General features: G+C 36.7%; 1 protein-coding gene and 1 long non-coding RNA gene across 6 annotated transcripts in view; one reads left to right on the top strand and one right to left on the bottom strand.

Annotated features, from left to right (window-relative positions):
• Positions 1–73: 73 nt before the first annotated feature.
• The window catches only part of LOC105674890 (homeobox protein TGIF2LX-like), a 39226-nt gene continuing 17088 nt past the window's right edge, over positions 74–22211 (bottom strand). For 2 of the 5 annotated variants that reach the window (XM_067349720.1, XM_067349718.1), the window contains 4 exons: positions 7466–7773; positions 6986–7272; positions 6352–6519; positions 74–6096 (listed from right to left, as the gene is read on the bottom strand). In XM_067349720.1, the coding sequence (XP_067205821.1) occupies positions 5823–6096; positions 6352–6519; positions 6986–7272; positions 7466–7773 (1037 nt within the window). In that variant the 3' untranslated portion in view covers positions 74–5822. Of the gene's footprint in view, positions 6097–6351; positions 6520–6985; positions 7273–7465; positions 7774–17152; positions 17941–20390; positions 20416–22211 lie in introns of those variants that run through there. The other 3 variants (XM_012371536.2, XM_067349719.1, XM_067349721.1) reach the window with 3 other exon arrangements.
• Positions 17875–21877, top strand: LOC136997997 (uncharacterized). The gene is made up of 2 exons (XR_010888570.1): positions 17875–18001; positions 21384–21877. It is a non-coding gene; the product is annotated as an uncharacterized lncRNA (long non-coding RNA).

Here is a 22211-nt window from a genome sequence, read left to right as displayed (position 1 = left end):
ATTCTTGATTATCGTGTGCCCGAACAACAAACGAAACTGCAATCCTGCCGTGTTTTTCGCGAGAAACGTCGCCTTATCAAATTTCCGCAATCGACAAATCGGTTTCGGCTAGTTGTTTTTTTTTTTTTTTGTATCCATCGTGTATCTTGGGGTCAGTAATAGGAAAACTTTTAAATCGATTACACTGCTGCAGCGAAAGGAGTGAACAGTCTTCCTCCAGTATCCTGCAATTGTACGAAGAGCTTAACATGCAACAACGACTTAAACTCGCTTTGCGCAAAGACTTTAGAAAATCGCGAGAGCATTATCGATTGTAGAAAAAGGTAGCTTTCTTTGTAAATTTCTCATAATAATATCTTTAATATGAATAGCTTTGTATAAACACTAACATTACGACTTAACCGTAGATACTTCTCGGCTCAAATTTTGACGAAAGCGAGTTACATCGCCGTTTCGCATGCCTTAACGTGAAAAGTCGTGCTATACGTCAACATCGCAATCGAATTCGCGAACTCTTCTATAGCAAGAATATAAAAATCGACAATTTAAAAGGGGGTCTAAACGCATATCCAAACTTTATATTCATGATCAAATTTCTTGATTGCAGCGCGCCGCGCGCGGTATCTTTGCGCTGATCGCAGACTGCAAGATTCCAATCAAACACACGATAAGTACCTTCTGTCTTGCGGATAATGTTTCGAAAGCACATTAATCCTATAGTCGATTAGTGAGTGGATTATTAAGAGTGTAAAAAATGCGCGATCGCTGTGAGCTCGAACGGCAAGAATCGAGGATTCGCTCGACTGTTCGCCGTTTTTCATTTTCTTTCTTTTTTTTTTTTTTCTCTTGGCGGATTGTCCGCATCGTTGTTGTACCATGGTCGTAACTACACGCTAAAGGAGATCCCTCGTGAATTCGGGACGTCTCGGTGAAGGCACACTTAATTCTAGGTCGGTAAGTTTTTGTACAAATAGCAACGGTAGGGGATCGATTCGCCGGGATCCTGTGAATCCTGCACGCGCGCCCGATACAAGGATAGTCAATAACGTGCGCGCGTTATCGAAAAATAAAAGACAAAATAAAACTCGAGATTAAGACACTTGGCTCGCTACGTGGCAGTGTGGTTGCACCATTGCAGAAGCATAGTAACCCACGCACTTATGATCTACGTATAGGATGTTTCATCAAATTAAATTAAACGCGCGCTAAAGTTGCAAGCGCATCGCTTGCAAGTATTAAAACAACATCTAATCTATTAGATAATTGGATTATTATCCTAAGCCGTTACTTTTTACCCCTACGAGTTGAGAGATTGAAAGTCACACCTAAGAAAAGATACGATGATCGAAGGAATGAAATGTGCTTTAGGACTGCCTGATAAGTGTCTCCAGAACATTTTATTTGCAAGCCAGATTACCAAAAGCGGACTACTAAAGAAGTTTTAGAAGAAGTATCGCCGGAATATAACAAGAAAAGTTTAAATAAATCAAAAAAGATTTATGATAGAGAATTGTGTCTTGCGATCGGAAGCTGGACAAATTTAACTTTACTATATATTCTGCTGTTAAACGCGATAAAAATGAAAGCAATCTTCTAGAAAAATCGACACATGATATGCAGCCTGAATCACTTAATTCTGAAATTCCATTTGAATTAATCTGGTGCGAATAAATGTAAAGAGAAAGACTCGAGCTTAAATTTAAGTATTGCAGAACATAATTTTACACTATCTCGTATGAAGAAATTCCAATTGAAAATAATTTAACACATTTTCTCCGGTTAATTTGAGGCATACTTCATGATCAAATTATTGTATCAATAATATATTGTCGATGTATTGGATCAATATGAATGTATTATCGAGAGAACGACTTTGATAATGAAATGTTTAATCTCTTTTTTCATCACTGAATAAATTTACAGTGAAGTTTCTATCGATGCGACTCTCAACTTGTAGGGATAAAAATAACGAAGATAGTTGTCTGTTACTATCCTTATCGTTCTAATATTTATAAGACAAACGATACGCTCACAATTTTAGCGCGTTCAGTTATGCTTTTCTTACTATCTATCCATCGGGCTAGTCATTCCCGACAGGCTCGCTCCGACTATTCGTTGCCGATTAAAGGCCGATTTCAGCGACGGTGACTGTAATCTAAATTCACAACCGATTTCTCCTCGGCTCTTCCCGACAATTAAAAAAGAAAAGGGGAGGGGGAAAAAAGAGAAAAAAACAAAGATCGAGTGAAACATTTAAAAGAGCCAGTGAAACCGACTGCATGTTACTTCCGTAAAACGGGGCGAATAATAACGAAAAAAGAACAAAAACGAAAAGAAAAGACGTATCCCGTGCTAACTGTAAGTAAATGAAGACTGATTGCCTTCGACGATATATACGGACGCCAGGGTTTTACAACCTTGAGTCAAAGTTAAGAAAAAGCTTCTCTTCGAATAAAAAGTAAAAATTCAGTACGACAGAAATTCATATGAAAACTTCAATCTCTAAATTATATAATTATTTACAACGCAACGCATTTTGACGTAGGTGAAAGAATAATAACGATCATCAATATTTTGTTATCCCTTATAGCTTTTTTTATAAATCTTTCATAATGTTTTGTTTGGTTCCAAAATGTTTAAGAATTATTGCCTCGAACTAGTGTTAATAAAATATTAGTTAAAGTATAAGTTTATATTTCGAAATATATAGATAAAATGTTGATTGAAGCCAATTCAAGTTACACCAATGACTCTAATTTACTTTAAAACGTAAGTCGACACTGGTTTCCGAAAAATTATGCAAAAAGCCGCAGCAGAGAATCTACCAATGTCCACATTTTTTTTTCCATTCATGCAATACACATAACAAAAACAAAAATTTAGCTAATCTGCATTCGTCATCGTTATCATTCTTTGCTTTGTCCTTCCTCCCTCCCTTCCCCTGCCGATTATCAAAGTGTTTTACGTTGTAAGTCGTTAATCATCTTGCAATCCCTCGCTTGTTCTTCGCTTATTCTCTCCTCCCTCTCGCGTATGCCAAATTCTGGGCTCACCCGTTCGTTCCGTTTTCTCCGTACTTTACCCCTCTCCACCATCACACACTAATAGAAACTACTATTTTTATCACTGTAACAACAAGATCATTGCAATGATCGCCGTATTAAAATAAATTTCAATCAAACGTTTTTACACGTTCAACAACTTTCTATCCGTGAACACAGGTTCATCGCCCACTAGTCCACTAGCTAACTGCTGCTTCATAAAACATCGGCGCAATATCTCAATCATTCTCGAGAAGTAGTACACACGCGTATAAGCAAAAACGTGCAACGAATACCCACGTGCCAATCTGGGTGGAGTTTTAAGCGAGCTTGCATAATTATTGTTTCGTCTTCCGTCACATTTAGACAAAAGAACGTCATGTCATACCGCCACAACTTTGTCTAATGGAGCGATCAGCGTGATTTAATTAGTATTTACTAATAAGTCTTTGGTTTTCCCCCTAGTACACTTCTTTCCAAGTGCGTGTCATTTCCAAGCGTTTTATATTGCTATTGATATACGAGGCATGTCGAGTACATGAAAACATAATACAAACGCAATTAAAACTAGAAAAAAAAGAAAGGAAGATTTATTTAAAAAAAAATGAATAATAAAAACATTTTCAATACATTCATACACACATTTAGTTGTTTTGCAACGTAACGTTATTCAATAAATTTTGGTTTTCTTCTAATTGCGTTCATATATTTATTTTCGAGACACGTCTCATATACATATGTACACAATATAAAAATTTCCTTATTCGTCATAATTTCCTTTAATTTCATCACTCTCCCCTTATCGATATACTTTGAAAAAGAGAAAGTTTATCGGCCCCGAGAGTGCGACACATTTGTGCGAAAATGCATCACCCTGGCACGCACATCTCTTTGGCGTGCAGTTACACACGAAAGTGTGCGTATAATCGTGATTTTGATTGAAATACATCATGATTTGTGGGCAACGAAATAAATGCGAATCGCGAGGGCAACAGAAAATATTCAATGCAACATTTTCAGATTTTCCCGAAGGTCAAACAAAATTCAAAAACAACTCAAACTGAAATAGAACAATCGAGAAGTTTGAAAGTGTCGGAGAGAACGTCGCGAAAATTGTAAGATAAAAATGGATACTATCGCGTCTCACCGACAGATGGAAATTATGTGAACATCAATATGCTCGTTACACTGCAAACTACCCTGTCAATTGTACTTCTACAAGTAAATTCGCTTCACATAGTTCAAAAATTCGTATACTTACATCTCTATAACAAAACATAAAAATCGGAGTTGAGAAAAAAAATTATCTTGAGCAGGAACGCTATTACTAGAAACAATGCTTCAAATATAGTCTCGATGCCGCTTTGTAGATTTTCAGATACCTCTATTCAGCTAACTAACGATTACTTCTCCGGCATAACACGAAGAGCGAATATACTTTTGTACTTGTGCGATTATTTTTTTAATAACATGCTTATATAACTGTCAGACTTGTTTCTCTTAAGGCAGAGTGATGCTCGGCTAGCACTTTGGCACTCGTTTTCGATTACTCAAATCCCCTTTACGTTTTTGTACACGTCGCCGATTGCGCGTGTATATATCTAGTAGTCCGTAAACGCGAAAGGGACTTCTCTTTTCGTAATTTATTTATAATAAAGTTCAGGTAACTCGGCGTATCTCCGCGGTAAGACAACCCGATATCCGGTGAAGCCTCTCGAAAGCTCTCTCAAAGGATTGCTATACCGATGTCATCAATAAGAGACGGATCCAAGAAGGACGCGCTTAAGTATTGAGCGATCAATCGATTGTTAGAGATCATTCTCTGATTATTACACTCTAGAAATAGCGTTCCGTGTATTTTGCATAAAATAGTCTGAGCATTTTCGCGTCTATCACACTTGCGATGTTGAAATTCAGTTATCTATTTTTTCACACACTCATCATCGATATGTGCTGCTTTCATCCTAGGTGCGTTAAAGGTTCGCCTAGAATATTATCTTAATCATTTGAGCGTGACGAGTTATTGTAGGAATACACTCGAAAAGTGTCAAGCAGCGCGATCTTGCTTCTCCTGTTTCACGATGAAAAATGTCAAACCACGCGATCGCGCTTCTCCTGTTTCATATCAAAAAATGCGAAGGAGCGTGATCGACATTACAAAAGTTCCGATTCGCCTTTCGAAGCCTTTTGAAATGCTGCGATAAAGTCCATCAGTTCATTTTAGCGTGATGGTGTAGTTTTCGAAAGAATAACGAGAATACATCGCGCTGCATGGCATTCAAATCAGAAAATGTCAAATTAGAAAGTTCTACTCGAAATCTAATTAAAAATTAAAAGTTTAACATTAGTCTAAAAACTTGAATCGACACGATAAAGCACAAATTTTCAAAGTAACGACAGGATATAACCAGCAAAATCAGCCAAAGGAGGTGCCAAAATGTTTTTTCACCTCTTCGTTGAAAATAAATCGCACATTGTAATGGTATTCGTGAAAATGCTCACGTGTGTTTTTCCCTATTTTCAAAATCAGGATCGTAAAAGTACGGAAGCTCTACTGTATAAAAATCCATTGGCCGGCTCTCGCGCGTTGCCATCATTTTGGTACCGGTATCAGGCGAACGTGAGGAACGCCGAGTGCCGAGCGACGAGCTTAATCTAAAAAGTAAATTTTTTTTTCTTCTTTTCCTTTTTTTTTAATTTTTATGGAAAGAGTTTCCTCTTTTTTTTTCTTTTTTCTTTTCTTTTTATAGATACCGAAAGGGTGTCCCACTAATGCGTTCCTTACTCGCAGCTGACGGCGCTAGCCTCGTTCATAGCGTATGTTGCTTCCCGTCGGGCAACGGCAAGTTCCACAAGCATGCTGAAATTGTCTCCACTGTCTTGGTGAATGTAGGCGTTCTTGAGACTCCGTAATGGCAGACCGCGATTGAGAATCTCGATTTGTTGCTGTTGCTGAACTCCAGGTACCGTCAGCAAGTGCTCCCGTGGAGCGCTCCAGTATGCTGCGGGCTCGCCGGACGAAATATCGGGAGAACTATCCGAATTGTCGTTACTCCTAAAAATAAGAAATGGCACGTCCAATTTGTTATCCAGTTTTTCCTACCAGCGACATGGTGTTTATTAGCTGTGCATAAAATTCGACAACGATCCTCCGAGAGAAATCGAAAACACACATCAGAGAATAACAATTCTTTTCAACATCTTACTTTTCGAATTACTTTTTAATTATTATCGTCGAGGCATTTGGAAAATATCGACAGTTGCTACTCTTCTCTCGTTTGATATAATTATTGTAGATTACTGAACTTACCCGCGTCGGAGGGGATTGGACATAGCGTTGTCGTCTAACTGCTTAACTTGAGGCTCCGCGTAGGGACGAACGATTACATTGGGCCACTGTGTCAAAGGGTGTTCCTCCTCACTGTGGTAACCATTCGGACTGCTTGCGTAATCATTTGTAATCGGACTGTCTTCATTTCTGCGGAAAGATAAACCTTGCTTCCAGTATTTTTATATACTTTATTTATACGTTTTTAATTTCACAATACCGAAGACACAGCCAGATCTCGCCGGAATGGAATTGTACAAACGGAGATAAGCGCGAACAAGTCAACACACGATAAAATCAAAATCCAATGAATAGCCGAAGACTTTTCGCTCCACAAAATTATATTTAAAAGGAATAGTTCAATATTCAAAGAAACTTGATCGAAGATAAAGAAAATTTCTAAAATACCTTCCAGACATCCGTCATCGTTTTGTCGAGTGTGTTTAAATTGAAATTATCACATCGTGGAAATTTAATGTGTAGAACAATAATAAAATCTTACAAATAAACTTTCCATGTTCTTTTATCAATTTAGTTCCGAAACTTTTTAGCTAAATGTGTAAATCGGCGCAATTTTTTCCGATGAGAATACAGTGGAAAAAAAAAGAGTACTAACCGATACACCGGTTCCTCATCGTAGTCACGATCCTTCTCATTCTCCTGCGTTGTTGATGCAGCCTCATTGATATCTTCGACGTGCGAGTCCCAATTCTGCTCCGGCCTCGGTGGACTGTCGCCATCAGTCTCCATCAGTTCAGAGGAAGTCTTGCGACCTGGTCGAGAACCAGTCGCGTGTACGCGACGGGCGCGGCGCGATATCGTGTACATATGAGGATCCTTGCCGTCCTTGCGAATCAGTTCAGGCAAAATGCGCCGTCTGGCGTTTATAAACCAGTTACACACCTGCAACAATTCGATATCGGTAATGTTGTTAGCAAATTGATTTAACAAAGAATCAGTTTGAATGACAACATTAATTCTTCCGTTCTGAAATTTAGACTGCAATGCTAAGAAATTTTATTCGTATTACGTCCTCGTAATGAAACTACCGTAATATTTACTTTTTATTAAACAAAAATAAACAGAAATAGAATACCTGGAGATTCGAAAGTTGTGTTTGTACACTAAGAGACTCCTTCTCGGTCTCGCTAGGATATGCATTGTATCTGTGCTCCATGAGCCAGCCTTTCAGTATCGAAACTGCCTCTTTCGGTAGATTGCCACGTCGTTTCCTGCGCGTGTTAGAATCTTGATTGGACACGGCATGACGATTGACGCGATGGGTCGTCGACGTGTCCGACGATGTGTTTTCCGTCTCTGACGATCCGCTGTGATCGTCGTCCGTACTAGACATCGGTGCGCGGTCCGTCGGCGGCGCAGAGGCATGACGTCGGTAATAAGATCCTGAAACAATAGTTCATTGACATCATCACGCAATTGCATCATTGTAAACTAATTTGTGATTCATTCTAATCATTCGATATTACAGTCATTTATTCGTTCACTTATAAACGATTTCTTTTAACACTTTTTTATGTGAAAATTATGCAATAGGAAGATTCATTAGCGACGACTTGATTGTGCGATTTTTTTATTGAGCTTAAAAAATCGTAAAAAAAAAGCTGCATGAAAATCAATAAAAAATGTAGACTGAAGAAATATAGACACGCTATATATCCTATTTTTTTAGAACAAGACCACTGAAGAAAAGAATACATATTGTAAAGCCAGCAAATGTGTGAGAAATGTGAGATTATATTTCATAATTCGAAAGCTTCGGTCATGAAATTCGATTTTGTATTTCTTGCCAAGTGTCTTTTATTAAAAAATAATAATATGATAAGGATGCACCTCGATACATTTATATTCATGAATTTTTTTTCATTACTGCGCGTTCAAAAGTATAAATCTCATGTTAAGAATGTCATAAATAAAAAAACGTTGCTTGATGACGGATCGAGTCTAAAGGTTGATTGAACTTTTTTGAGAATCAAATTAATATAGTGAGAACTACAATTCGATAATGATACTTGACACGTGCACTTGTGTGCCGAAATTACTAGCACTCGGCATCGATTCCGCAGAGAGGGAGCCTTTTTTTCTCTCCTTCCTCCTTTCGCTATCAAGAGACACGACCGAACAAACTGTGACGCGACTCTTCGCGAGCGGAGGTTGTTTGAGCAGCTAAACAAATACAAGGAGCACGATATGCCCGTAGTTGCACGCAACTCTCGATAGATCGCCCTTCGTCGCCGGCTTTCCCAGCAATCTCGCGCGGGAGGGAGGAGCAATGTGAACGATAACATGTCAATTATAAAACATGCCTCGAAGCGATTAATGGAGAAAGTTTCATCGTTGCGCGACACTTTTCCGCGCGTCCAAACCAAGACAAATGAGATATCTTTTTCTCATCAAAGCCACGCATGTGTACACATGGATGTCTGAATTATGCAATTCAAGGTTGCTCAGATGGTTTATAAATAGTAAAGTAATTGTAAAGTAATGAATTCCAATGGGAGAGAAAGTTGGCCAGCTGCAACCAATTACGAAATTATCGACAGCAATTTTTAGATAAGATTTCCTTTTCCTTTCTCGGAAAGATCCCTACCAAAGTTTATCAGACTGGCTCGTTTACTTTTCACAAATTGTCTTAGAGATTTTACAGTCGAAAACGTGACACAATAATACATTGCATATCACAATACTACAGAGATAAAGAAATATGCTTCAAAGAAACTTCTGGCGCCAAGATTCTAAAAACGAAACTTCAGAATATGGAAGAAGACGCGAGACGTATTGCTGAATTAGATAAAATTCTATTCAATTCTTACTATTCTTTTGTGATAATTAAACGACAGCCATGAACTGATAAGAATGTATCAAAACTACTGATCTAAATTCTGCAATTAAATAAGAGTATTTTTTTGCTTTTATGATGATTTATCAATATTGAAAATATTCAATTTTTTTTTTGTTTTTTAAAGAAATTTCATATTTCTACTTTCTTCTTGTCTTTGCCTTGCAAAAAAAATCAGTCTTTCTGTAGTCCTTTAAATAATGAAGGCGGAAATAAAAAACTGTTGTAAATAATGAGCAAAACTTAATTAATGTTTTTTTCCGGAAGAAACGAGATAATAATGTCATTGTGTACAACGTATAAAGATTTTTTGCAAACATTTGTATATTCAATGATAAAAAGATAATTAATACTTGGAGAAAGATCTTCCGGAAAAATAAATATAAAAATATAACAAAATAAATGCATTTATATTTATGCATAAGAGTAAAAAAAAATATGCTTATTCAGAGAAATTGGACGATTATAATTTAATATCTCTCAGCACACAACGAAATGAATGAAATAAAAGAGCTAGATATTTTCTGGCAAGTAAAAGCAACATCGATAATTATACAAATGATGTTATACAATGTCGCGCAACATTGCGAGAGTCCCGTATCGGAATTTTACTACAATCTACATCGCGTCAGGTCACACAGTCACGAATTGCGTGGTAAATATTAATATCAGAATGTTGCATAATTTAGCGATATCTGTAAAGGGTCAGGAAAAAAATATGTGAGGGTCATCCTATATTACTATAATAACATCCGAGATAAACAGTCACAGTTCTACGGAGCCTCGCTGTACGAAGTGTACAGTTTATAATCAGACATTTGCCGATATGTGCTGTAGAAAGAACGCAATATAAGTATTTATATAGATAGTAATTTATAAAAAAAAAAAAAAAAAAAAAAAAATAACCGCGTGACACTTTCCACAAAAATTTCAAAAAGAAAAATGTGTGCATTTGTCGCAAGATGTAAATGTGCATATATGCGTAAAGTATTATTCGTTGCAGAAATCGTATTTCTTGTGTCGCACGAATGTACGCGTCGAAAGACACCGTGCGCTCACCACCGCACGCGCGCGTCCATAAATCGTATGGAAATAAAACTCTAAGGTCGGTTTCCCTTTCCACACGATGTGGTCTCTCGCGAGCGCGAGGCAGTCGCGCGCTTGTTATTTAAATGGTTACGTAAAACATGCGCGTAGTGCGGAGAGGTCGGCCGAAAGCGACGTAAACGTCAAAACGTAAAAAGACGCACAGCAGAGAGAAACGGCCGAGTTGTCATACGTCGAGGCCGATACACAGCAGCGGCGGACATCGCGCGATAAAATCACGCTTCTCCCCTCGCTGAATTTACACCGTTTAAAATTCACTTTCGTCCATGAAATTAAACAGGAAGGTCAATGCAGACGTGGATAAATTATATGTCATTGCGGAAACTATAGTATTTCCTCCATCTTGTTAATTAACAAGCCAAATGAGACATAAGTAAAAATGCCCAAATGTTGTCTTAACTTTTATAATATAACAACGAAAAAAAGAACACGTATATGTAGTTTCCTAATTTTTTTTAATGAATAATGTAATCAGTATGACACAAACACGGAATTCAAAGCTTATTTATCGATAATTTTCGAAATAACAGCCGTCTGTAATAACGCGATGAATTTTTGTCATTCGATCTTTAGAATTGTAGAGATTTATTAATTAATTTTTATAATTACATAGGTTTAATTTAAGGCACTGTACCGAAATATTCGGTACAAAAGAGTAAAAGTTTGTAGAAATGTTTTTCATTACGACATATCGCCGATTGAAATCGCCGTAACGTGCTTTGCTAATTGTAAGTGATGGTTGAGGCTCATTCAAAAAGACATCCTAATTAAAAGTTGAATCATGAGCGACGCGCAAACCGCCTTTTTCGAACGATTGCCGTACAATTAGTTTGCCAACCGCGCGACGCGACCCTGCCAAGTGTCATTACACTCTGGTATGCCGGGTGTGAGTTTAGAAGCTAGCATTTCGTGTCGTTGTAAATTTAGCGAGAACCTCATAGAGTTGACCGTCGCGCGCGAAAATGCGGTGTCTAAAAAAACAATTCAAGAGCTAAGAATCGAATGTGGGCTTCGAGCTTCAACATACCGATCTTGTTCCTACATCTGCAATATATTTTGTCCTAGAATGACACGATCTTTGCCTATCCTCCAAGCACGTCACTCTAGGACGATACATCATACCTTGTCGACAAAGCGGCGCACTTTAGCAGACAGTCACACACCTAGGTAACGCTAGGAAGACTCGTCGTCTCAAAATAATCTAAGTGTTCCGCGCTGGTTCCATATTTAGTTCGAGTATCGCGGACTGATTCGTTCAAGTTAAAGAGAGATCGAAGATTGGAGAGAACGCGTGTAAAAGACAAAGACAGTAAGACAGACATAGAGAGACAGAGGGGCCAAAAAAAGCAAGTGAAGGAACGTGATTTACTAGTTCGAAGCAGATCTCGTTAGAACGAAAAGATATTACAATGCTCAGATATAAACTTCAATATGATATAGTTGGAGTGAAAGAATAACGACTTGGATGATTAAAAGGTATAAAATTATATTTATCAGGATCCATCAAAATAGTTTCAAGATTGTTTAAAAATATAAATGCATAAATATATATTCTCGTTGAAAAGTATGGAAAGACTGGGATAAGCTGATTAAGAGTTCATATTAAGAGAGTTAGTAGATGAAAGTGAGAGAAAGAGAGGGAGGACGCGAGAATAATAAGCATATATGTATAAGCAGATGCATATTCATCACAAGCGCGACCTAGAATGTAAATTTGGGATAATATTTTAAAAAGTCAGTTTTAAATCATAATTAAGAGAAAAAATTGTATAAAAAGCCCTTTGAAATATTGAAAACAGAAATATCATCCCCTTCAAATAATTGGCATTAAATGAATAATTCGCGCATTCGAGTTTTCAGATATAAACGGTAATTATCGAGCTATCGATAGCTCAATTAGCAAGATATGCGTTAAAAAAAAAATACGAAAGAGACACATGTTACTCTAAAAATTTAACATTTCGAAGATGTTTTTCCTATATTTCGCGATGTAATTCTGGATTTTAACGTAGTCGAAAGTGGATGAATCAATACTAGATAAATTAGGAAACAAGGATCCTTTTTTCACGAGATGCATGTGCATTTTGTGCGAGAGAATAGTGGCGTCTCCGGAAACGGAATCCACCGCTACAGTGTCTACCACAGACTGACTAAACTTAGCGCTCGACGACGAGTTTTGCAGTTACGTAAGGTCCAGTAACCCGACGATGTAAAATTAGGATAGCTCTCCTCCCTCTCGCACTTAGTAGGCGACAACCCCGTCATCTTACAGTGCGGTGCACCTCTCGTGGTTCATCCGTCACATTTCTCTCTTTCTGTCATTCTTGCATCACTCATTTGCTCTTTTTTATCATCGCCAATATTTATCATCGTTCATACTTTTGAAATCTAACTTTCGGGCAAATTTTATAAGTTACGTTCGTTAAATATCCCGTCATTTTCGTAGTAATGATAATAATGATTGAATTTTGAATAGCAGAAAAATGTGGAAAAAATGTTTGTATAATTTCACGCAAAGACGTTGTTTTAAAGCATTGATAAAATATAAGTATATTGAGGATAAATGTGGTAAATGGAATTTTGCTTATGATAATTAATGTATCATTTAATAGATTTGCGCCAAGAAAACGTAAGTTGCGGGACTGACATGAGTTATGATATACGTGAAGTTTTCGCAACAAGCCGAAATATTTTCATCGCAATTTTTAGTAAATTAACTATTAGGTATATGTGTGCCTAGTGAAAAATTCTCAAAAGTTAAGATTCGTTACACAACTGTACGTATAACGCACGTGTAATGTGATTATTTATTCAAGCGCGAGCTGACGTGTGTGCATTTTCTAAGCGGAAAGTTATCGTTCCCGTTGTTAGTCGCAGTATAGTTAGGTATTAAGTGTATACGTATAATAATTTTGCGAGAAATAAATAAACAACAAAGTTTAATTTTTAGCACAATTTTCTTTTTCCTCGACAACTTCGTTCTATCGTTTCAATTGATCTTTATTCGATAACAAAAAAATTAATTTTAAAAACTTTCTTAAAAACTTCTGAATTGGCCTGATATGATGCTGCGAATGTTAGTGCAAGCAGTCGCGCGATCAAAGACGTATTTTGTGATTAACGAAGCTTCGCATGGTGTCCGCCGTTATCCGCTGTGTCACGCTTACGCAATGTACGTGTGTAAAATGCCGCGATACGACATAGCGAAACAATGTAAGTTTAATAATGTTGACTATATTCCTGTCCATTTCTCGCGCACTTTCAATGCAATGTTGCAATAATCAAAGATCATCATATTCACGGACTCGGTATTTCTGTTTAATAACTATTGATTTATTATTTTATCCTACTGATTCCTATTTTCTATTTGTATTTCGTCTTGAAAAATTTAAATCTCTTTTTAAGATCTGCCAACGACAGAGCAGAAAGTGAGAAAAAGGTAATTTGCCAAAAATACCATTAATATCTGCTAATAAATGTTCAGTTATTAATTAATTATTTATCATTTCAAATTTTACTTGAATATTATGTTTTCTTATTTATTGGGTTGTGTAATAAATAATTTCCGGCGTTTCCGGAATGAATCTGTTTATTTTTTTGTCTGGTAAAGTGCAATTTGATTGACATGTAAATATTGGTTTATCGAAGTTGTAACCAAGCTTCGCTTGCATTACAATTTCTTGATGCTGCGTAAAAAACAATAAGAAAATCCGAAATTACACAGCCCAATATTAAAGATTTATATTTATTTTTTATCTCAGAAGGAAGTGACATAAGATAATGCTTCCTTGAACTTTTTCCTTTCGAATTGTGAAAACACTCTTCACTTTTGTACTTTGAACATGTGAACTGATCGGATTTTATCATCGCTACGAGTTACTCTTTTTCACGACAATCGTATAACATTAAATCGCATAACATTAAAAGCTCAAAATTGCCATTTGCTGTTTGAGTCTTAATTGAACCAGTGAGATAAACAATTGATAGCTTCGACAGTGCGATCAAGATTATCAACAGAATGCATTGTATATGAATTCATCGAGTTGACGTCGTATTCAATGCAAAGTATGCCGACCATGCATGTGCAAGCAGATGTCACGAAGGTGATTGCTAGCTCTATTCGCATTTGATAAATAAATATTCACGTATAAATACCGACGCATTAGTTTGTTATTTACCTTCGAGTTTAAACTTATAAATAAAAAATACAAGTAATAAACAAACGTGAAAAATTATAATAGAAATTAGATATTAATTTAAATATAGAGCATCATGCAATAATATTTTCTGTTTCCAACTCATTTTTTTAAATGTAATTTTGTAATCAGATTAATGTAAAATTGCAGAAGAATTACGCAAGAAAAATGTACGGAAAAAGCACAAAACACGTGCGAAATATTTATTGTGCCATGCGAAAGTGTTTCATTTCACATTTAGACATAGTGTTCAATATCTATAAAATTATTTCTTATCTAGCCGCTAATTGTCTTTTTATATTTTTGAACAATCTCTAAAGCCACATGTTTAAGAAACGTGTTCATGTTGCGTTATTCATTTTGTCAATACAAAAAAATTCAAAGAAATGTGTAAAAGGACAAGTCCAGTTTTTAACAAAAAACCGAAATATCGAAACTTTATTTTATAACACGACTTTTCTTTTCGTACGTCGAAACATATCACGTTTGCCCGCGCTGCAAACACGTGGTTGACTCGTAACGACAGCTACGGGGTTCACTCGCACGGAAAAGCATCGGCGTCCCGCCGAAGCGACAAAGTCGTCACATGCCTTCGTGACCACGTGCTTTCTCTTGCGCTGTCGCAGTTGTCACGTCGACGCACGCAATCCGTTGACAAGCGCATATTTTCGATAGCAATCGACGAAACGAATCATACGAAATGACATTTCGGACAAATTCGCCGATATTTTTAATATTTTTATGCGCGGCGGCTATAGAAATAGTATGCAGCGGAAACACGTCAAGCATCACGTGCAACGTGTACCGATCTGTATGCGTGACTTACGCAACGCTGTATAGAGTGAATAGTATTATTTTAACTGTCTAATTTGCGACCTACTTTCTCAATATTTCTCACAATAAATAAAATAAAAATGCAATAAATATGCTCAATTTGCTGTTTCTATATTAAGTATAGCATGTTTTAAATTAATAATGAGAAATCTTATAAGTTGATTATAAATATAAAATTTTACTCGTTTTTAGTATTTTTTTGTTTAATATGAAATAGACATATTAAATATATAGCATCTGTAATTTAAGGATTAACAGCCTTCGAAAAAATTGATATAAATGCATTATCAGGTACACCTATTTTTTATTAAATATGATTAATTATCGAATTCTATAAATCAACGTAAAATTTAGATAAATAATAATAAAAATAATTAATATTATAAATTTAAAACAAATTTTTTTCTAGAAACTATAAGAGAAATGCATTCTGGTGTTGAAATTCATGCACTCATTAAACTACTTGTCAGATTCTAAACAAATGCAAAACTTTTTTCTATCTTTTAAAGTTAAAGAAAAATGGTGCGACTGCTGTTGCATCATGAATAATGAGTTTTCTTTAAGGTGTGGGTTCAGATTTGAAAAGAAAAACGAGTTTAACGATAAAGGACCCCGTACCTGCGGGTGCGTGTGTGCTGATCTCCGCGTACACGCGCACACACACACACCACGCGCGCGCGCGCGCGCGCACGCGCACGCACTTTTGATCACCACCTAAATTAAAACACATTTCAATTTCAGCCAATTTGACCGAAGCCACTTTTTTCACATAAAATGTGCGGGGTACTTTAACGATCACTTAATTCTGCAAAATCTATTAAATTTAATAGCGACTATTGAAAAAATAGATGGAAATAATGTAATTGCAAATAAAATATAACATGTATCAATTGCAAACTAAGAAAAGTTTAAAAATTTAGCTGTCAATATTCATTCGTTCAATCTCAAATTCTCCAAACTCTTCTGAAAATTCATTGATAATTGATATGTAACAGCAACACGATGTAAAAACACATGTGATTAGGTGAAAGGTGTAACAAAATCCGCTTCGTCGTTACGTACGATTCATTGACGCACCACGTGTTTAGCCGTGTGTGTGACCGTGACTCGCACAATAATTACGCTGCAATCGCGTAGCATCTCACGGAGCATCTCGTAATTACCGTCGTCGTAATATAATCCGCGCGTGCTGGCCATTCATAAAAATAAAGTGCGCCCACGTGCCCGCTTCCCATTAAATTCACGAATGCATTCTGCCTGCCGCAACCCTTCCCATTTCTAAAATCTATCGCCAATCTATTTCTTTCGGTCTGACCAAATAACTAGTCAAACTAATAAACAAATAAATTCATAAAACTTTCTCTTCCACGGAAAATATTTATTGCGCATCTGCATGTAAAAGTACACGTGTGTCTTTACACCTGACCTTTATTTTACAATATGTCTGCGACCGCATTGCTACGAGCTGCCGAACGGTGTCAAAGCCCGTCGTAAATCACTCAGGTAAAATTTTACTCTAGTCACCTTAACAATGGTTTCTACAATGGCTTTATAATAGTTACGAAAAATTTTACCGTTTTTTTTTAGCTTTCTCAACGAATATATGAACAGAAAGAAACTTGACAATCAGTACTTTTATGTTTATTCAAACAAAATAAACCATTACATATAATGATAAATGACTTTCACAAAAAATTTTACGAAGTTTCAAAATTGAAAAAAATCCCATGTTATTCTAAGTTTAAATAAAAGAAAAGATAAATAAGCAGCTTTAAGCAAAATTCTATACCTGATCTGTCTCCAGTTCTATTCTCTAAGTGCATTGTGGTCGGAGGAAGCATTCTTTTGAATTTATGCTACTTTCCAGATTCAAAAAATTCAACCTTGACTTGGAGTAAAGCCTCTTTCTTTGGATTCTTGATATAAATACCGTCACAACTATTTTTTACTAATGTTCACTACCAAACGCACACTTTCTTTTTTTCTTTTTTCTCTTCGAAAGAAGAATGTTTTCACTGACGTCTCGCCGTAATTATCGCGTTCGTCAAAACCGATTCGATACGTTCCTTTTCCACGCTTATTGCATAAGCAAGCAATTTCCGTGATAATCTTTGACGAATCCTTCTATCGCTCAGAATATTTCAACGACGATACTTTCCTCAGCATCAATTTCTAACTCCAAATATATCAGTCTGACAGAAATGACGATTCGAGAGCGTGTAAAGAGAAGCTGAGCAAGAATTCAGAATTTTTCCTCGCGCTGCTTCGCGTCTCATCCGTTATTTTCACGAATTTTCTTTTACAGACTGCAACAGCTGTGCCGCTTGCGCGCGGCCACTCGGAAGCGCGACGCACGCATTGCTCGGGAACCGGTTCGGCGAAAGCTCGAGTGCTCAATGCGTATCGCGAGGAGGCGATCGTTGTAGTTGGAAGGATCACGCGGCAATGACATCCACGGCGATGTGATCGCCGGTTTGCTGCCTCGGTTGCGCGGCTGCATTTGAAGTGAGAATAGTCGCAAGCACGTGATCGTTCGTCGTTTCTGCCGGCACTAGACACGATGCATCCGAGTTTCCACTGAGAAAGAGAGAGAGAGAGAGAAAGTCGCGCGCACTGAATGCTCCGGAGGATCGCAGAGGTAAAAAAAATGATTATACGAATATCATATCGATCCCTGCACTCACAAACGACAAATGTACAACGTATCGCACGAACAGCACGCGTGCGACTGCTCGCTATATTCTATAAGATACGACTTGACTTCACCTCTTCCCCCCTCCCTTTCCACTCCTATACAATCAGATGGTGGGAGTATTGCGAGAGGGATACGAAACACAGATGCACAAGGCTGTTCGTTTGGTATACCGACCGTATATATGTATAGAGCGTCTTTCGTTGGCGGGAAAAATTTTGCAGCCCTTACAGTTTTTCAACCAACAAGAAAGTCACTGTGCTAATCGACGGAACAGTTTTCCCGCCACTATGCGATAAAGAATGCGTTCAAGAATATCCATTTTCTCATTTTCAATGAAAATGTCTCAAATATATCTCGAACTGATTATACAATATCTGTAATAGAGTATACTTTAAACGGAAATGAAATTCCAGAAACGTTTTAAAATGTAATTTTTAATTTCAATCAAACCTTATTTTTTAACGTGCATTATTCAAACTTTTTTTATTCAGTAATCAAAAATACACGCATGCAAATGCATAGCTAGGTGCAAAAAAATTATGCTTTCCTAAAACTTAATAATGTTATAATAAAAATCTTTGTTAAGATTAGCCTTCATTCAAGAATATTACTACATGGACCTAGAAATATATGGACAGAGCAATAGCCAGCGGGGTTAAAGTCAGAGACAAAAATCGACCAAGATGGCTACGGATGACGCGTGCCACGAGCGCGGAATTTGTAATATATGAATATTATTCATTACGCAAGCGCCAAACTAAGATTTGGTTAATAATACCGCCATTTTTCTAATCGACCAATATGCCGGCTGCATGATTTCTCCTTGCCACTCATGCCTCACCTTCTTATAAGATCAATTATCGCTTTGCGCTGATGTAGTGGACTGATGTAGTGGACCTACACGTCGCCATTCCTAGGTCGACGTGTAGGTCCACTACATCAGCGCACGGACTTACAATTAGTTGCACATTTCGGGCCGATTTCCGAGACAACGCCTCCTGTTCTCCCATTGCCGCCCGGCCGTAGTGCAACTAATTCCGAGCACTGTGCTACATAATGGCGAATCGGTAGAAACATTAGTTTTTGAAAATCAACCGAAATGTGCAGATCGTATCTAGCACTGAGTTATATAATTAATTAGTCATATTATTTAAAATAGGCGTTCTGTACCAGGGTATATTGATACTTTTCAAATATATTACGGCAAAAAATCAGATACACTCCTACAAGCCAACGTTACTAATTCCCGTCCTGAATTTCCACACACAATCGAGGCCATGTTTCGGCCATGTTCATGTGCTGCGCAGGCGTTTAACGGAGATAAATCTTTTGTTGATATATCAGATCAAATAACAGCAGCCCATTAAAATGCATATTCTTAAACTATCGTATAATGGCAAGAAAACTGTATATATAATCGGCTGCAAAGTTTTCTCGCCAATAAGAAGACGAACGAGATGCCGCAACATGGCCGAAACATAGCCGCCGCAGAAATTCTAAAAATTTTTTCATGTATAAAAATGTTCGACAATTTGGTAGCCAACGAACAAGAAATTGTACTGTGAAAGTAATAACATTTCCTGATTATTGTCCCGATAAACCTCATTTTTCTTTATCCTGTTTTAACTAAACATCATTATACTTTTGCACGCCACTGTAAGTTTCTTTAATTATATATGATTTAAATAAGAGTATATATTTCGTTTTTATTACTCCCCATGTGGGAATTTCGAGTCTTGACCCAATTCTATCATCCCAGTATTTCTCTAGTATCACATTAGTACTGGCATCTAGTAATGCCAGACTTAGTACGCGCCAATCCAGAAATCCAGAAATTGATACTGAATTATTATCTTGCCGATATCTTATTATTTTTTTTCCTAATTATTTTTGCAGTCTTATAAATACTATAAGAGTCATATATTATAAACATAAATAATTAATGCAACAACGTGACATAACTGAATGCCATTTTGACCACGTTGCAAATAATCTGTGCAATTGACACAATATTCAATGTGTGTAATAAATCAGATATTTTAACAATAAATAGAGGTATAAAATTTTTGATACATTTTTTAATAATCTCAAATAAAGATAGAGATTTAAGAGATATATTGATAAGCATGTCAAGTTTTATACAATTACATACCATAACCACGTGTAAAATAAAAAAATTAGTATTTCTTATATAAATTAAGAAAATTAATATATTTTAATATATTAATAATTTTAATTTTTTAAATTAGATTCATTTTAATAACAAAAATGGCATGTTATCCCTGATATATCTCAATAACTATTTTTAATAGAAAATAAAAATTTCACTCACTTGTATTCATGGTAATTAATAACAACGCGATCGTGATAAAATTAGCACTGATCCACTTGAAACTACTTTTTATAATCACAAAATTTCAAATAACAAAACTAGTACCAATCTGGTTTTCGAATTTCTATCACTTGATGTTTCTCACACGAAGAGCTACAAGCGACTAACAAAGTATGGCTGTGCCGAAAAGTATGGTACGGGGTATCACCCATGTTAGAACGTTAGGGTGGGGAGTTAAACCTTTCCCTTCCAAGTTAAAATCAATTTTGCTGAATCCATTTCAAAAATCTTGGTAAAAAATGCATTAAAGCGGGTCAAAACTCTCCCCCCCCCCCCTACCTCTGCCACCCCATTATCAGGATCCGCTAGTGAAGAGGTATTCACGGCATAACCTAGCTTTGCATTTGGTGGGACCAAGAGAATGTGCTGTATTACGAGCTCTTGCATTCAAATAAAACCGTTATAGTAGCTGATCGCTACCAACAGCAATTATGTCGGTAGAGTGACGAGTTGATGCAAAAAAGACCATTCGTAGCCAATGATCGACGCAAAGTCATTCTTTTGCATGATAACGCTCGACCGCACGATGCTCGATGCTCGATGCAAACAGTTACAAAGTTGCGATCACCAGTCGATCAGGGTTACTTTCCCATAAAAAGTCCAAAAATGGATGAATGAATGGATCGCCTCGAAAGACACCGCGTGGTTTACCGTCGTGGAATTGCCCTGTTGCCGGAGATCGGACAAAGTAGTAGAAAATGGAGAAAATTACTTTGATTAAGGCAGAGCTCGGAATTATTTAATTTTTTCGGCCGATTCTCGTTGTATACTCTCGCTAGCGGCGCTAACTTTAGCGGCTGCCGCGCGCGCGGTAAGAAGAGGAAAGCGTAACCACGTGCGCGGCACTGAATTTCAATAATTAAATTCAAGTCCAATTAAAGAAGATTATCATAGTTGTTCAAAAATATTGATTGTAACATTTTTCATTTTTAGAATTAAATAATCTTCAGCAATGAGGAGATTAATTGAAGGGAATACGAAGAAAAAAGATGTAAAAATAAATGTACATGGCGTGAACGCTAATCTATGCGAAGAGACACAAAAAGTCAAGAAAAGAAGGATAACGCGTCTTCGTCGCGTTACGAAACGAGAGACGATATTATGAACATTCTACTTAAAACGCATCCCTTTTGGTGTACCATTACGAGTAACAGGCCTTGCACAAATGGTGCGCACACATCTAGTACCGTTCTTGCAAAGAGACAATCATACGCTATAACAGCAAAAATAGAACGGATGTATGAATGGCAAAGTTCTCACAAAAAAATGAATGCATCCTACGATTTCTATATTATGAAACTGTTGTCTTTTGCAAGAATCTGTCTAAAGACTTTAATTTTTTAACTGCTCATGCGAAATGCTGTGTCAAAATGTTTCTTTCAGATTATTATTTCAGAAAAATGAATAAAATATTCAAGAAAACTGCATTTTTAGTAGATGACTTCAACATCATCTTCCAAATCAATGACTCAGTTTAACTAATCTTTTATTTTTTTTCTAATGGTTATAATAGATGAACAATCTACTATTTCGTATTTGCATTTCTCCCGTGTGGAAAACTGTCTCACCAAACTGAGACATGAGCTAATGACTAGCGATTCTAGGCTATAATGAATATTTAGCTCGTAGTTACTTGCCAGATTTTTGGATAAACGTCATATTTCAAATATCACTGGCTTAGCCAGTGATTATATACACTACCGCTCATTAATTTCAATACACCTCAGATTTGTTGATTTCTCTGTAAAGAATGAACGTGAT

This window comes from Linepithema humile, chromosome 2 (genome assembly GCF_040581485.1).
Source record: "Linepithema humile isolate Giens D197 chromosome 2, Lhum_UNIL_v1.0, whole genome shotgun sequence".
Lineage (NCBI taxonomy): Eukaryota > Metazoa > Arthropoda > Insecta > Hymenoptera > Formicidae > Linepithema > Linepithema humile.
Note: the sequence above shows the minus strand (reverse complement) of the source record. Positions and strands in the feature narration are given on the sequence as shown.